Here is an 18,743-nt window from a genome sequence, read left to right on the forward strand (position 1 = left end):
GCCTAGGAGGGATCATGTGACCAGCTTTGCTGGGCTCTTTGCCATTTCCTGTTGGGGAAGAGAATATCCCACAAGTAAGGATGACGCCGTGGACCGGACACACCTATGTTGGAGAAAACGCCTTGCTGAAGTCTCAGCCTCGGCTAAATACCTCACCCTCCACCACAGTGAAGGCCAGAAAGGGACTAAAGGGCATAACCCGAAATGCGGTAAACTAACTTTGTAAGATCTAAGGAAAAAAACTTCCAGTCTATAAGAACAAATCAGCATCCAATGGTCCACCCTGGTGCCTACACCAGAAACTCAGGTCTAGATCCAACTCTAAGGATCGAAAATACAAGAGAAAATCCCTAAAAGTCAACTAGCAGACGATGGTAAGAAAACCAGAACCCCAAGACCTGGGAGCTACTGTAAAATCTGGAAGCAGGATACTGCCACATTAAATCCCAGACCCCCCCCCCCCCCCCCCAAGAGAGGAAAAAAACTTGCCCAGAAAAACAGCATGTGAAGCCTAGCTCCAGCTTCAAGGACCCCTGAATCCAACATGACCCAGCATCAAGCACCCATCCAAGATAGTACCTAAAACAGGTCCTGTCTGTCATCTAGGATAGATGGACCTGCTCTGCCTAGACTGTAATAGCTAGAAATAACTCATTCTCTTGTGTAGAAGAAAGTGCAGACTTAACTAGTATCCAAAACAGGTCCTGTCTGTCATCTAGGATACAACATATCTGCCAGAACACTCAAGGGCTAAACAGAATTCTTAAGTTCCAGCAATGCTAGAAAAACAGAATAATCTAAATAAAGAAATATAAGCTCCGAGACTTATATTTTGTCTTGAAATTATTGAGGGAACCTTCACCCCAAACAGAGACCTAGATGCTTCCACCAAGTCTCCAACAATCGCGACCATCAAAGTCGTTGGTACCAAAAATCTCATGTGACAAAAAAGTTTTCCTAAAAAGGAGTTTCTACGACAACCCAGAGCTCTAAAAACAAAAAAATATCCGAAACGGAATAGCAAAAGAAAATAAGCAAGCGCACAAAAGATAGCCAAAAGGAGTGTGCAAACAAAAACAGGTCCAGCCTGTCATACGACACAAACCCTCCATAGGGCTCGGAACTGTGATTCTAAATAACAAATAAAAATATATATCTAGACGATAAGGAATAGAATCTCCATCCCTCTCCACTCGTCTAGTCAAGGTCGCTATCTGCTTTAGAGGGCTGAGATTCAACTGACAGATCAGTACTGGGAACCTCTAACATTGCCAAAACCTCTCTCAGAAGTAAACGCAGGCGTGCCATTCTAAATCTAAATGCTAAATCCTCCTCAGTTGGAGGAATCAAGTCAGCAAACTCCGACCCTGGAGGTTCTACCTCTGAAGCCTCAGAAAGAACTGCATCCCCAAATGACGGATCGGATACAATCGTCATTTTACACAAAGGTCCCTGGGCAGGAGTGCATGGATTAACCCTTCGCTTGAACGTAGCAGGAAGAGGTAAAATCGCTAATGCTGTAGAGATGGCCATGCGGAACTGCGCAGTAACCTCTGGTGGAAAAAAAAAACACCTTCAGGCTAAGGAGCAGCGGTACTCAGGGAAACTGCATGTGTAGGAACAGAAGATTCTAGGGAGCACATCTCACTGGATGAGGAATCCTCAGAGGCGGACAGCTCAGTGGTCTCTAACATCTCAACATTGGTTGATGAGAACACCCTATTGCAGCATACGGAACAAAATTGAGAGGGCTGGGCTACCCGGGCCTCCTCACAATATACACAGGCATTTAAAAAAATCAGAATCCTCCATAACTGGTCTAATTTAAATTATAGAAAGAACAACTGGCACCTTCTACCCCTAATGGCTGGGGCACTCACCACCTCCTTATGACCCAGACAGGTAGAGAAGTTGGCTCCTCTCCGCAGATACTTGGTCAGGAATCGGAAATGGAAAACAATGTGATCACTCCCGGTGACATGGTGCCTGATGCAGGACCGCCCCTGCTAAGGAAAAAGCGTGCCAGCTTAATAAAACTGTGCAGCTCTCAAAATGAAAAATAACCTGTACGTTCCATATCAGCCTATGAGCCCAAACGTCTCTTACACATAAGTAGCCGACATCACATAACAAATATGAATAAAAAAAAACACTGTTCAATACCCCTCAGGAGATATTAACCCCTGATTCCATAAAGATAAGGGAGTTCCACTGTGACCCTGTCTTCTATCGTTAACATGTGTGTAAAAATTTAAATGATCTTAAAGGAATCTATGCCGTGGAACAGTGACACAGTCCTTCAAGTTTGACAGATTGCAGCAGCGCTTCTGACATGGACTTGAGTGAAGAAAGCAGGCAGCGAAACTCGTCAACGCTGATTGCTTAAAGGGACAGTCTACACCAGAATTTTTATTGTTTTAAAAGATAGATAATCTCTTTATTACCCATTCCCCAGTTTTGCATAACCAACACAGTTATAATAATATACTGTTAACCTCTGTGATTTTCTTGTATCTATCCTCTGCAAACTGCCCCTTTTTTCAGTTCTTTTGACAGACTTGCAGTCTAGCCAATCAGTGCCTACTCCCAGATAACTTCTCATGCACTAGCACAGTGTTATCTATATGAAATACGTGAACTAACACCCTCTAGTGGTGAAAAACTGTTAAAATGCAATCTGAAAGAGGTGGGCTTCAAGCTCTAAGAAATTAGCATATGAACCTCCTAGGTTAAGCTTTCAACTAAGAATACCAAGAGAACAAAGCAAAATTGGTGATAAAAGTAAATTGGAAAATTGTTTAAAATTACATGCTCTATCTGAATCATGAAAGTTTATTTTGACCTAGACTGTCCCTTTAAAGGGACACTGTACCCAAATGTTTTCTTTTGTGATTCAGATAGAGCATGACATTTTAAGTAACTTTCTAATTTATTCCTATTATCAAATTTTCTTCATTCTCTTGGTATCTTTAGTTGAACTGCAAGAATGTAAGTTTAGATGCCGGCCCATTTTTGGTGAACAACCTGGGTTGTCCTTGCTGATTGGTGGATAATTTCATCCACCAATAAAAAAGTGCTGTCCAGAGTACTGAAACAAACAAAAAACTTAGATGCCTTCTTTTTCAAATAAAGATAGCAAGAGAACAAAGAAAAATTGCTAATAGGAGTAAATAAGAAAGTTGCTTAAAATTGCATGCTCTATCTGAATCACAAAAGAAAAAAATTGTGTTCAGTGTCCCTTTAAGGATCTGTTAATGAGTCTGGATGATTTCGCAGAAAGACTCTCCCTGCATCTCTAGACTTAACTTTCATCAATGCTCTCACTGAGAGGCTGACAAGACTACTTAAAACTCGAGTCCTATCTCTAAGGGCAGATACCCTCTCTAAGGAACTACTCTGAAATCTTCCGACACTTCTCTGCCAACCTCCTGTGACGAAAGGCAAAGAATGACTGGGGGATGAGGGAAGTGGGGGAGGTATTTAAGCCTTTGGCTGGGGTGTCTTTGCCTCCTCCTGGTGGCCAGGTTCTGTATTTCCCACAAGTAATGAATGCAGCTGTGGACTCTCTCTGTATTAAGAAGGAAATATAGTCAAAATCAAGCACCAGATTCCAGCAGAAGATCTTCCCATGATCATCTAAGCTTTGGTGACATTGTGTTTGGACTAAAGCAAAGCAATTCATAATTGTCTGTCATGATTCGTCTCCATTTCTGCAAAACCAGCAATTTCAGAAAGGTTAGAAATTGATCTCTAAAACTCAGCTGGTGGCTGGTGAGCCTATTAGGAACGGCATACAAAAATAGCTGCCAAGCACCATACGATTCCTGTTTAGGAATTTAAGTATGTTGCAGCTACATTTCTGTGGGTTACACACACAATTTGTGAAAATTAAGCAAGTCATTTTGGCATTATGATGCACCTTTGAGTCTTTGTTTCTAGAACATTTTACACATTTGTAGCTGCCTTATACAGCCTGACTTTTACTTCCATAAATAGAAATAGTTTCATTGTGAACACTCAATGTGCCAAAATTAATGTAAGCACTGAATCAAAACCAGGCAAACCGGGGTATGTTCATTGTTCCTGCCAAACTAACAGGGAATGATGAGTCAAATGACAATTATTCAGAGTTCCCTAATTTTAATATTTGACTACAGTGGTCTTCATATAATACACACACACTGAAATTTATACTAGTTCTGAACTAGTAAGTAGTAGACTGTGAGCTCTTCGGCACAGGCCCTCATTCTGTACGAATTTGTTTAGTCTGTTATTATATATCTGTATTTTGCTACAAGTCTGTCATTATATACCCCCTGCACTACTGAATTTGGTGGTGCTATACAAATAAATTATGATAAAAAATAAAAATAAAATGTAAATTATTTTTTTACATTGATTATGATAGCGCTATTTATACAGGTAGGGGCATGTGTGTGTGCATATTCTTAGTAGTTTGCTTTGAGAATATTGTACAAAATACAAACAAAATTAAATGTGAGGTGAGGCACAGACTGATTTAGGATAATAAAAGAGCATATGGCTACAGCAGAAGTATACATGCATTTGTAGTGACCAAAATATAGAAAAAAACAGAATATAAAAAAACAAAACCCCACTTATACTCTAATATAAAGAACAGACAAAATATTCTGAATACACTAAATATGCATTTCAATAACAAACTAAAAAATGTTATAAAACCAGCTGGATACAACACAGAACTGGCTTTGGCTTAATTTATCAATGGACATCTTGTAGCTATTTAATATAAAATTATATTATTCTGTCATAAAAACAGAATTTATGTTTACCTGATAAATTACTTTCTCCAACGGTGTGTCCGGTCCACGGCGTCATCCTTACTTGTGGGATATTCTCTTCCCCAACAGGAAATGGCAAAGAGCCCAGCAAAGCTGGTCACATGATCCCTCCTAGGCTCCGCCTTCCCCAGTCATTCGACCGACGTAAAGGAGGAATATTTGCATAGGAGAAACCATATGATACCGTGGTGACTGTAGTTAAAGAAAATAAATTATCAGACCTGATTAAAAAACCAGGGCGGGCCGTGGACCGGACACACCGTTGGAGAAAGTAATTTATCAGGTAAACATAAATTCTGTTTTCTCCAACATAGGTGTGTCCGGTCCACGGCGTCATCCTTACTTGTGGGAACCAATACCAAAGCTTTAGGACACGGATGAAGGGAGGGAGCAAATCAGGTCACCTAGATGGAAGGCACCACGGCTTGCAAAACCTTTCTCCCAAAAATAGCCTCAGAAGAAGCAAAAGTATCAAACTTGTAAAATTTAGTAAAAGTGTGCAGTGAAGACCAAGTCGCTGCCTTACAAATCTGATCAACAGAAGCCTCGTTCTTGAAGGCCCATGTGGAAGCCACAGCCCTAGTGGAATGAGCTGTGATTCTTTCAGGAGGCTGCCGTCCGGCAGTCTCGTAAGCCAATCTGATGATGCTTTTAATCCAAAAAGAGAGAGAGGTAGAAGTTGCTTTTTGACCTCTCCTTTTACCAGAATAAACAACAAACAAGGAAGATGTTTGTCTAAAATCCTTTGTAGCATCTAAATAGAATTTTAGAGCACGAACAACATCCAAATTGTGCAACAAACGTTCCTTCTTTGAAACTGGATTCGGACACAAAGAAGGCACGACTATCTCCTGGTTAATGTTTTTGTTAGAAACAACTTTCGGAAGAAAACCAGGTTTAGTACGTAAAACCACCTTATCTGCATGGAACACCAGATAAGGAGGAGAACACTGCAGAGCAGATAATTCTGAAACTCTTCTAGCAGAAGAAATTGCAACCAAAAACAAAACTTTCCAAGATAATAACTTAATATCAACGGAATGTAAGGGTTCAAACGGAACCCCCTGAAGAACTGAAAGAACTAAATTGAGACTCCAAGGAGGAGTCAAAGGTTTGTAAACAGGCTTGATTCTAACCAGAGCCTGAACAAAGGCTTGAACATCTGGCACAGCTGCCAGCTTTTTGTGAAGTAACACAGACAAGGCAGAAATCTGTCCCTTCAAGGAACTTGCAGATAATCCTTTCTCCAAACCTTCTTGAAGAAAGGATAGAATCTTAGGAATTTTTATCTTGTCCCAAGGGAATCCTTTAGATTCACACCAACAGATATATTTTTTCCATATTTTGTGGTAAATTTTTCTAGTTACAGGCTTTCTGGCCTGAACAAGAGTATCAATGACAGAATCTGAGAACCCTCGCTTTGATAAGATCAAGCGTTCAATCTCCAAGCAGTCAGTTGGAGTGAGACCAGATTCGGATGTTCGAACGGACCTTGAACAAGAAGGTCTCGTCTCAAAGGTAGCTTCCATGGTGGAGCCGATGACATATTCACCAGGTCTGCATACCAAGTCCTGCGTGGCCATGCAGGAGCTATCAAGATCACCGAAGCCCTCTCCTGATTGATCCTGGCTACCAGCCTGGGAATGAGAGGAAACGGCGGGAATACATAAGCTAGTTTGAAGGTCCAAGGTGCTACTAGTGCATCTACTAGAGTCGCCTTGGGATCCCTGGATCTGGACCCGTAGCAAGGAACCTTGAAGTTCTGACGAGAGGCCATCAGATCCATGTCTGGAATGCCCCACAATTGAGTAATTTGGGCAAAGATTTCCGGATGGAGTTCCCACTCCCCCGGATGAAATGTCTGACGACTCAGAAAATCCGCTTCCCAATTTTCCACTCCTGGGATGTGGATTGCAGACAAGTGGCAGGAGTGAGTCTCCGCCCAATGAATGATTTTGGTCACTTCTTCCATCGCCAGGGAACTCCTTGTTCCCCCCTGATGGTTGATGTACGCAACAGTCGTCATGTTGTCTGATTGAAACCGTATGAACTTGGCCTTTGCTAGCTGAGGCCAAGCCTTGAGAGCATTGAATATCGCTCTCAGTTCCAGAATATTTATCGGGAGAAGAGATTCTTCCCGAGACCAAAGACCCTGAGCTTTCAGGGGTCCCCAGACCGCGCCCCAGCCCACCACACTGGCGTCGGTCGTGACAATGACCCACTCTGGTCTGCGGAAGCTCATCCCCTGTGACAGGTTGTCCAGGGACAGCCACCAACGGAGTGAATCTCTGGTCCTCTGATCTACTTGTATCGTCGGAGACAAGTCTGTATAGTCCCCATTCCACTGACTGAGCATGCACAGTTGTAATGGTCTTAGATGAATTCGCGCAAAAGGAACTATGTCCATTGCCGCTACCATCAAACCTATTACTTCCATGCACTGCGCTATGGAAGGAAGAGGAACAGAATGAAGTATTTGACAAGAGTTTAGAAGTTTTGATTTTCTGGCCTCTGTCAGAAAAATCCTCATTTCTAAGGAGTCTATTATTGTTCCCAAGAAGGGAACCCTTGTTGACGGAGATAGAGAACTTTTTTCTACGTTCACTTTCCACCCGTGAGATCTGAGAAAGGCCAGGACAATGTCCGTGTGAGCCTTTGCTTGAGGAAGGGACGACGCTTGAATCAGAATGTCGTCCAAGTAAGGTACTACTGCAATGCCCCTTGGTCTTAGCACCGCTAGAAGGGACCCTAGTACCTTTGTGAAAATTCTTGGAGCAGTGGCTAATCCGAACGGAAGTGCCACAAACTGGAAATGCTTGTCCAGGAATGCGAACCTTAGGAACCGATGATGTTCCTTGTGGATAGGAATATGTAGATACGCATCCTTTAAATCCACCGTGGTCATGAATTGACCTTCCTGGATGGAAGGAAGAATTGTTCGAATGGTTTCCATTTTGAACGATGGAACCTTGAGAAACTTGTTTAGGATCTTGAGATCTAAGATTGGTCTGAATGTTCCCTCTTTTTTGGGAACTACGAACAGATTGGAGTAGAACCCCATCCCTTGTTCTCCTAATGGAACAGGATGAATCACTCCCATTTTTAACAGGTCTTCTACACAATGTAAGAATGCCTGTTTTTTTATGTGGTCTGAAGACAATTGAGACCTGTGGAACCTCCCCCTTGGGGGAAGTCCCTTGAATTCCAGAAGATAACCTTGGGAGACTATTTCTAGCGCCCAGGGATCCAGAACATCTCTTGCCCAAGCCTGAGCGAAGAGAGAGAGTCTGCCCCCCACCAGATCCGGTCCCGGATCGGGGGCCAACATCTCATGCTGTCTTGGTAGCAGTGGCAGGTTTCTTGGCCTGCTTTCCTTTGTTCCAGCCTTGCATTGGTCTCCAGGCTGGCTTGGCTTGAGAAGTATTACCCTCTTGCTTAGAGGACGTAGCACTTGGGGCTGGTCCGTTTCTGCGAAAGGGACGAAAATTAGGTTTATTTTTGGCCTTGAAAGACCTATCCTGAGGAAGGGCGTGGCCCTTGCCCCCAGTGATATCAGAGATAATCTCTTTCAAGTCAGGGCCAAACAGCGTTTTCCCCTTGAAAGGAATGTTAAGCAATTTGTTCTTGGAAGACGCATCCGCTGACCAAGATTTTAGCCAAAGCGCTCTGCGCGCCACAATAGCAAAACCAGAATTCTTCGCCGCTAACCTAGCCAATTGCAAAGTGGCGTCTAGGGTGAAAGAATTAGCCAATTTGAGAGCATGAATTCTGTCCATAATCTCCTCATAAGAAGAAGAATTATTATTGAGCGCCTTTTCTAGTTCATCGAACCAGAAACACGCTGCTGTAGTGACAGGAACAATGCATGAAATTGGTTGTAGAAGGTAACCTTGCTGAACAAACATCTTTTTAAGCAAACCTTCTAATTTTTTATCCATAGGATCTTTGAAAGCACAACTATCTTCTATGGGTATAGTGGTGCGTTTGTTTAGAGTAGAAACCGCCCCCTCGACCTTGGGGACTGTCTGCCATAAGTCCTTTCTGGGGTCGACCATAGGAAACAACTTTTTAAATATGGGGGGAGGGACGAAAGGTATACCGGGCCTTTCCCATTCTTTATTTACAATGTCCGCCACCCGCTTGGGTATAGGAAAAGCTTCGGGGGGCCCCGGGACCTCTAGGAACTTGTCCATTTTACATAGTTTCTCTGGAATGACCAAATTCTCACAATCATCCAGAGTAGATAACACCTCCTTAAGCAAAGCGCGGAGATGTTCCAATTTAATTTTAAATGTAATCACATCAGGTTCAGCTTGTTGAGAAATTTTCCCTGAATCTGAAATTTCTCCCTCAGACAAAACCTCCCTGGCCCCCTCAGACTGGTGTAGGGGCGCTTCAGAACCAATATCATCAGCGTCCTCATGCTCTTCAGTATTTTCTAAAAGAGAGTAGTCGCGCTTTCGCTGATAAGTGGGCATTTTGGCTAAAATGTTTTTGATAGAATTATCCATTACAGCCGTTAATTGTTGCATAGTAAGGAGTATTGGCGCACTAGATGTACTAGGGGCCTCCTGTGTGGGCAAGACTGGCGTAGACGAAGGAGGGGATGATGCAGTACCATGCTTACTCCCCTCACTTGAGGAATCATCTTGGGCATCATTTTCTCTAAATTTTGTGTCACATAAATCACATCTATTTAAATGAGAAGGAACCTTGGCTTCCCCACATTCAGAACACAGTCTATCTGGTAGTTCAGACATGTTAAACAGGCATAAACTTGATAACAAAGTACAAAAAACGTTTTAAAATAAACCGTTACTGTCACTTTAAATTTTAAACTGAACACACTTTATTACTGCAATTGTGAAAAAGTATGAAGGAATTGTTCAAAATTCACCAAAATTTCACCACAGTGTCTTAAAGCCTTAAAAGTATTGCACACCAAATTTGGAAGCTTTAACCCTTAAAATAACGGAACCGGAGCCGTTTTTATATTTAACCCCTTTACAGTCCCTGGTATCTGCTTTGCTGAGACCCAACCAAGCCCAAAGGGGAATACGATACCAAATGACGCCTTCAGAAAGTCTTTTCTATGTATCAGAGCTCCTCACACATGCATCTGCATGTCATGCTTCCCAAAAACAAGTGCGCAATAGAGGCGCGAAAATGAGACTCTGCCTATGATTAGGGAAAGCCCCTAGAGAATAAGGTGTCCAATACAGTGCCTGCCGGTTATTTTACATAATTCCCAAGATTAAAATAATTCCTCAAGGCTATGGAGTATAAAATATGCTTATATATAAATCGATTTAGCCCAGAAAATGTCTACAGTCTTAAAAGCCCTTGTGAAGCCCTTTTTTTCTTTCTGTAATAAAAATGGCTTACCGGATCCCATAGGGAAAATGACAGCTTCCAGCATTACATCGTCTTGTTAGAATGTGTCATACCTCAAGCAGCAAAAGTCTGCTCACTGTTCCCCCAACTGAAGTTAATTCCTCTCAACAGTCCTGTGTGGAAACAGCCATCGATTTTAGTAACGGTTGCTAAAATCATTTTCCTCTTACAAACAGAAATCTTCATCTCTTTTCTGTTTCAGAGTAAATAGTACATACCAGCACTATTTTAAAATAACAAACTCTTGATTGAATAATAAAAACTACAGTTAAACACTAAAAAACTCTAAGCCATCTCCGTGGAGATGTTGCCTGTACAACGGCAAAGAGAATGACTGGGGAAGGCGGAGCCTAGGAGGGATCATGTGACCAGCTTTGCTGGGCTCTTTGCCATTTCCTGTTGGGGAAGAGAATATCCCACAAGTAAGGATGACGCCGTGGACCGGACACACCTATGTTGGAGAAATTGTTAGTAGGTCAAAGTGTACTATGTTTCCGGCTGCCGCCACCACCACCATCACCAGTAGTACCACAGCCACCAGCACTGTCACTACCAGTGCAGAGTCTGTATTTGAAAAAGAATGAGAGTTGAGAAAAAAAAAAAAAGATTTACAGACGATTGTAGTGGTGGGAAGTGAAAGGTTAGAAGGGGGAGACAATAGGGTGGTAGGAAGAGGTAGTACTAGTAAATAACTGATATTACTGTAATTATCAAATGCTTTTCAATTCATTGTTTGAATTCTCTTTGTAAAAATTGGTCTAGTCCCTGCATGTTCTTCTGTCACACTTAGCAGTTAGAATCTTTCAATTGTTGGCATATGCAAGCAATGTAATGTCATTGCTAAAATTAATGTTTTGTGTGTTTCCCATTGGCGTCAATGCAATTAAACGAATTTAGTTTCCAAAAGAATTTCACGTCTGAATATTCTGACAAACTAATAGCATTCCACGCATGAAATTCTGACAAACTGAATCGGATGACTTTTTTTTGCCTGTGTCTATTTATCAACATATTAACACATTTATACGTATGCTTCCAGTTTAATAAGAACAGAACAAAATTCAAGCAAGGTAAAAGTCTGTTATTGCAAATGTCTTACCTTGTAGGAGGTATAAAAGTAGCAACCAAAAGAATATGACCTTTGAAGTGACCTGAAGCCACCATCTATAGAAAAAAGGAAAGAACACAACACGGACTATTCCTTTCCTTGTTAGTGATGTCCAAGGACTTTCGGGCTTCGCCTTTGCGAAAGCAGACCCTTTAATAAAGAAGAGTAAAACAATTATTGTTAAAGAAAGCACTCAATTACACACACACACACACACACACACACACTGTATATAATAAGCAATAATGACGAGATGATGGAGGAGCTCTGGAAATCTTGCCTAGAGGTTTGAGTACTATATAAGTGGCTCAATCCCTTATAGAATTTTAGGATATATCCCAGTACTCTAAACATAAATAGAGAGCTCCTACAGACAAGAAAATTAGATAAACCATTTAACATGTTTTTATTAAAAATATAAAATTATTATACAAAAATTGCAACCAACATTAATAAAATATACAAAACTAAGGAAGTAAAACAAATAAAAATACACAAACCTTATAAATATTTATGGTATTTTATATTCATTGCTTCCCTAGTATTGTTTCATTCATTAAAGTGCGAACTAGATAATTATTTTATAATTTTCATAAAATGTACTTTATATCACTTTGAAATAATTAAAATGAATGTAATAAAAAAGAAAAAAAAAAGGTAACCTGCTGATTAATAGGAGATAATTGGGTAAGTGTAGTGAATAAGCTTTTGGCCCTGGCTACCGAGTGAATTGTCATCACATTTTTTGTTCTATCTGAATCATAAAAACAAAAAAATTGGGACACTCAATCAAAATTAAACTTTCATTATTCAGATAGAGCATGCCATTTTAAACAACTTTCCAATTTACTTCCATTAACAAAATGTGCACAGTCTTTTTATGTTTAAACTTTTTGAGTCACCAGCTCCTACTGAGCATGTGCAAGAATAAGTGTGTATGCAATTGTGAATGGCTGATGGCTGTCACATGGTACGTGTATGCATTTGTGAATGGCTGATCGCTGTCACATGGTACAGGGGGAGCGGAAAGACATAACTTTTAAAATTGTCAGAAAAAAAATCTACTACTCATTTGGAGTTCAGACTAAGTGCTATTGCATTGTCTTGTTATCTTGCATTTGTTGATTATGCAAATCTACTGTGTTGACTGTTCCTTTAACCCCTTAGTGACCACAACACTTTTTAATTTTCTTACCATTAAGGACCAATGCTATTTTTACATTTCTACTGTGTTTGAGTTTAGCTGTAATTTCCCTCTTACTCATTTACTGTACCTACACATATTATATACAGTTTTTCTTGCCATTAAATTGACTTTCTAAAGATATCATTATCTCCATCATATCATATAATTTACTATAAAAAAATTATTATAAAATATGATGAAAAAATGTAAAAACACACACCTAAATTTTGTCCTGAGTTTAGAAATACCCAATGTTTACATGTTCTTTGCAAGTTATAGGGCGATAAGCACAAGTAGCACTTAGCTATTTCCAAACTATTTTAAAAAAACAAAACAATTAGCAATGTTACATTGGAACATCCCTGAATAACCTTCACATGTATGTATGTATGTATATAGCAGAAAACCAAAAGTATTGATCCAAGCCCATTTTGGTATATTGTATGCCACCATTTCACCGCCAAATGCGATCAAATAAAAAAAATTGTTCAGTATAAAGACATATATGGCTTTGCATTGCTTTTTAGTAATTAGAAGGCTGCTAAATGCCGCTGTGCACCACACTTGTATTATGTCCAGCAGTGAAGGGGTTAATTAGGTAGCTTGTAGGGTTAATTTTAGCTTTAATGTAGAAATCAGCCTCCAGCCTGACACATCCCAACGCATGATCCCTCCCTGACCACTCTCAAACAGCTCTCTTCCCTCCCCCACCCCACAATTATCATCCCCATCTTAAGTACTGGCAGAAAATCTATCACTAATAAAATAAAAGGTTGTTTTTTTTATATAAATGTTGCAGTGTAGAATCTGCCCTTAGCCCCCAACCTCCCTAAACCCCCCCTCTACCTACTTGCCGCCATCTTGGGTACTGGCAGCAGTCTGCAAGTACCCACTTTGCAATACATTTTGGCCAGTTTTTCATTTTGTTTTTTCAAAACACCCTTTTCTGTAGTGTAGCTGCCCCCCCCCCAATACCCTAACCACCCTCTCAGATCCATTTCCCAACCCTAATCCCCCCCCTCTCCAAAGTGGCATTCACTAATTACATGCTCCTGCCACTCAACATTGAAGCATCGCTGCAATACCCTGAAAGCATCTGGAAGCGATCATGATCGCTTCCAGTGCTTGAGACCCCAGAGAACGTGCCAAGCACGTCCTTGGTCCTTGTCAGTTTTTGTAGGATGTGTCTGACACGTCCTCGGTCACCAAGGGGTTAAGAGACTCACAGAGAATCCACTTACCACAATTTTTTGGTGGTTATAATATTAAATTTGAAAGTGCATTAAATAAATTTGCCCCCTCATACGCAAACCTTTTTTTGGATGTAGTGAGCATTGGAAGAGTAAAATAATCTATTACAGAAGGTATATTGACGACCTCCTAGTTGTCTGGAAGGGCACAGAGGTTGAAGCAATACGCTTTGTGCAGGAATTGAATGATAAGGTTAGGATTCAGTTCACCCATGAATGTGGGGGCAATACAATAAACTTTCTAGATGTCACCCTAGAGGGCATTAAGAAAGGTAGAGTTATTACCAAGGAAGCCTATCGCAGGAAATACCCTCCTACATGCCTGGAGCAGTCATCCAAAACGTGTATTTAAATCAGTCCTGAAAGGACAATTCATTAGACTCAGGAGAAATTGCACAATGGATAATGAGTTTGAGAGACAAGGTCTGGACTGGGAGGAGAGGTTCTGTGAAAGGGGCAACAAAAGAGGTGAAATTGTGGCCTAAAGAAAAAGCATAGCGGCAATGGATAGGAAGGAGTTTCTTAAACCAAAGAGAAGAGCAACTTTGAGGGGGCGTCCTTCATAACCCAGAGTAGCAGCCAGTTCCACCAGGTCTGTAATATAATTTGGAAACATTTCCATATGCTCAAGGCAGATGATGGCCTGGTGGAAGTGGTTGCAAAAGGTTGCAGGTATGCTTTCAGAAGAGAAATAAGCCTTGGAAATATGCTAGCTCCAACACAGCTTGGGCCTAAAGGCACATACAGGTGTAGTTATTTACAATGTACAGCATGCAAACATTTACAGCCAGGAATGGGCTTTGAAAGCACAGTTACTGGGGAAAAATGTAAACATTTTTGCATGTTTAAATTGCAGAACGATTTATGTTGTATATCTGCTCACATGTGTTGATTGTGGTATCCAATATACAGGTCTCACGACGAGGGAGACCAGAGACAGAATAAGGGAGCATTTATCCAACATAAAGGCTGGAAAGTTAACCACCCCACTGGTACAGCACTTTAAACAGTTACACAACAAAAGAGTCAACTCTCTGAGGTGGACAATCATTAAAATGGTAAAATGTAAAGAGAGGGGAGTTAATAGAGAGAGATTATTGGCCAAGAGAGAGGTCTATTGGATACATAGACTTAGGACCAGAGTGCCAGATGGGCTGAACTCAGAATATGATCTTATTAACTTCTGGGAATGAGATCCTGGATCTATGTATCCTATAGAAATGTCCTCTCCACATCATGGAAATAACCTTGCCACAGCAGCGATTAATATATTGAGTCAAGGTAATAGGATAATGCTGTTAGTTGTAGCTTATGGGATGTTGCTGGGATGGTGTATATTGGGTAATATACAAAAGTGAAAGATTGAATGTGCCTTTAAGAAAGCAGACATGTAAAGAGTATTCATTAATGTATATATGTTTAGATAGAGTATTATCAGTGTTAAATAATATCAGTGAATGTTAGCATTATAAGTCTATCGTTATATACTCTGTATGGATATACAACCTATATTTGCAAACATACAGTATATGCAGTTACTGACTACTCAAATAAGAGGCCATATTAAGGGCAGTTAAATTTTTAGAAATACTTAGTTAAGTATCTAATATGTGTGTAGGCTATATAATTGCTTTATTAAAAACTGTTTCTCTTAGTGAGATAGGTGTATGCTGAAAGACAGCGGTGTTAATCAGTTTAACCGCTGTTTGTTTTGTGTTTTGTTTAATATCATACAGTTGTATGTAATGATATGTTTCACGAGTCAAAAAAACATAATTTATGTAAGAACTTACCTGATAAATTCATTTCTTTCATATTAGCAAGAGTCCATGAGCTAGTGACGTATGGGATATACATTCCTACCAGGAGGGGCAAAGTTTCCCAAACCTTAAAATGCCTATAAATACACCCCTCACCACACCCACAATTCAGTTTAACGAATAGCCAAGAAGTGGGGTGATAAGAAAAAAGTGCGAAAGCATATAAAATAAGGAATTGGAATAATTGTGCTTTATACAAAAAAATCAAAACCACCACAAAAAAGGGCGGGCCTCATGGACTCTTGCTAATATGAAAGAAATGAATTTATCAGGTAAGTTCTTACATAAATTATGTTTTCTTTCATGTAATTAGCAAGAGTCCATGAGCTAGTGACGTATGGGATAATGATTACCCAAGATGTGGATCTTTCCACACAAGAGTCACTAGAGAGGGAGGGATAAAATAAAGACAGCCAATTCCTGCTGAAAATAATCCACACCCAGAATAAAATTTAATGAAAAAACATAAGCAGAAGATTCAAACTGAAACCACTGTCTGAAGTACGTTTCTACCAAAAACTGCTTCAGAAGAAGAAAACACATCAAAATGGTAGAATTTAGTAAAAGTATGCGAAGAGGACCAAGTTGCTGTTTTGCAAATCTGATCAACCGAAGCTTCATTCTTAAACGCCCAGGAAGTAGAAACTGACCTAGTAGAATGAGCTGTAATCCTTTGAGGCGGAGTGTTACCCGACTCAACATAGGTTACCCGACTCAACATTAAAGATTTCAACCAAGATGCCAAAGAAATGGCAGAAGCTTTCTGGTCTTTTCTAGAACCGAAAAGATGACAAATAGACTAGAAGTCTTTCGGAAAGACTTAGTAGCTTCAACATAATATTACAAAGCTCTAACAGCATCCACAGAATGCAATGATTTCTCCTTAGAATTCATAGGATTAGGACATAATGAAGGAACCACAATTTCTCTACTAATGTTGTTAGAATTCACAACCTTAGGTAAAAAAATTCAAAAGAAGTTTGCAGCACCGCCTTATCCTGATGCAAAATCAGAAAAGGAGACTCACAAAAAATAGTAGATAATTCAGAGACTCTTCTGGCAGAAGAGATGGCCAAAAGAAACAAAACTTTCCAAGAAAGTTATATAACGACCAAAGAATGCATGGGTTCAAAAGGAGGAGCTTGAAGAGCCCCCAGAACCAAATTCAAACTCCAAGGAGGAGAAATTGACTTAATGACAAGTTTTATACGAACCAAAGGTTGTACAAAACAATGAATATCAGGAAGATTAGCAATCCTTCTGTGAAAAAGAACAGAAAGAGCAGAGATTTGACTTACAAGAAACTTGCGGACAAACCTTTATCTAAACCATCCTGAAGAAATATAAGTCTTCCAGACTCTATAATATATCTCTCTAGATACAGATTTACGAGCCTGTCACATAGTATCAATCACAGAGTCAGAGAAACCTCTTTGACCAACAATCAAGCGTTCAAACTCCACACCTTAAAACTAAGGTTTTGAGATCCTGATGGAAAAAAGAACCTTGAGACAGAAAGACTGGTCTTAACGGAAGAGTCCACAGCCGGCAAGAGGCCATCCGGACAAGATCCGCATACCAAAACCTGTGAGGCCATGCTGGAGCTACCAGCAGGACAAACGAGCATTCCTTTAGAACATTGGAGAATACCCTTGGAAGAAGAACTAGAGGCGGAAAGATATAGGCAGGATGACACTTGTAAGGAAGAGATAATGCATCCACTGCCTCCGCCCGAGGATCCCGGGATCCGGACAGATACCAGGGAAGTTTCTTGTTTAGATGAGAAGCCATCAGATCTATTTCTGGAAGTTCCCACATTTGAACAATCTGAGGAAATACCTCTGGGTGAAGACCATTCGCCGAGGTGCAACGTTTGGCGACTGAGATAATCCGCTTTCCAATTGTCCATACCTGGGATATGAACCGCAGAGATTAGACAGGAGCTGGATTCCGCCCAAACCAAATTCGAGATACTTCTTTCATAGCCAGAGGACTGTGAGTCCCTCCTTGATGATTGATGTATGCCACAGTTGTGACATTGTTTATCTGAAAACAAATGAACAACTCTCTCTTCAGAAGAGGCCAAGACTGAAGAGCTCAGAAAATTGCACGGAGTTCCAAAATATTGATCGGAAATCTCACCTCCTGAGATTCCCAAACCCCTTGTGCCGTCAGATACCCCCACACAGCTCCCCAACCTGTAAGACTTGTATCTGTTGAGATTATAGTCCAGGTCGGAAGAACAAGAAGCCCCCTGAACTAAACAATGGTGATCTGTCCACCAAGTCAGAGAGTGTCGTATAATCGGTTTAAAGATATTAATTGAGATATCTTTGAGTAATCCCTGCACCATTGGTTCAGCATACAGAGCTGAAGAGGTCGCATGTGAAAAACAGAATTTATGCTTACCTGATAAATTACTTTCTCCAACGGTGTGTCCGGTCCACGGCGTCATCCTTACTTGTGGGATATTCTCCTCCCCAACAGGAAATGGCAAAGAGCCCAGCAAAGCTGGTCACATGATCCCTCCTAGGCTCCGCCTTCCCCAGTCATTCGACCGACGTAAAGGAGGAATATTTGCATAGGAGAAATCATATGATACCGTGGTGACTGTAGTTAAAGAAAATAAATCCTCAGACCTGATTAAAAAACCAGGGCGGGCCGTGGACCAGACACACCGTTGGAGAAAGTAATTTATCAGGTAAACATAAATTCTGTTTTCTCCAACATAGGTGTGTCCGGTCCACGGCGTCATCCTTACTTGTGGGAACCAATACCAAAGCTTTAGGACACGGATGATGGGAGGGAGCAAATCAGGTCACCTAGATGGAAGGCACCACGGCTTGCAAAACCTTTCTCCCAAAAATAGCCTCAGAAGAAGCAAAAGTATCAAATTTGTAAAATTTGGTAAAAGTGTGCAGTGAAGACCAAGTCGCTGCCTTACATATCTGATCAACAGAAGCCTCGTTCTTAAAGGCCCATGTGGAAGCCACGGCCCTAGTGGAATGAGCTGTGATTCTTTCAGGAGGCTGCCGTCCGGCAGTCTCATAAGCCAATCTGATGATGCTTTTAAGCCAAAAAGATAGAGAGGTAGAAGTTGCTTTTTGACCTCTCCTTTTACCAGAATAAACAACAAACAAGGAAGATGTTTGTCTGAAATCC

The 18,743-nt window shown here is 40.7% G+C and overlaps 1 protein-coding gene across 3 annotated transcripts in view; it reads right to left on the bottom strand.

The window, feature by feature from the left end:
- PHTF2 (putative homeodomain transcription factor 2) overlaps positions 1-18,743 on the bottom strand; it is a 522,887-nt gene that overhangs the window by 202,499 nt on the left and 301,645 nt on the right. For all 3 annotated transcript variants that reach the window (XM_053716525.1, XM_053716526.1, XM_053716524.1), the window contains one exon: positions 11,317-11,475. In XM_053716525.1, coding sequence (XP_053572500.1) covers positions 11,317-11,475 — 159 coding nt within the window. The remainder of the gene's footprint in view (positions 1-11,316; positions 11,476-18,743) is intronic.

This window comes from Bombina bombina, chromosome 6 (genome assembly GCF_027579735.1).
Source record: "Bombina bombina isolate aBomBom1 chromosome 6, aBomBom1.pri, whole genome shotgun sequence".
In the NCBI taxonomy this organism is placed as follows: domain Eukaryota; kingdom Metazoa; phylum Chordata; class Amphibia; order Anura; family Bombinatoridae; genus Bombina; species Bombina bombina.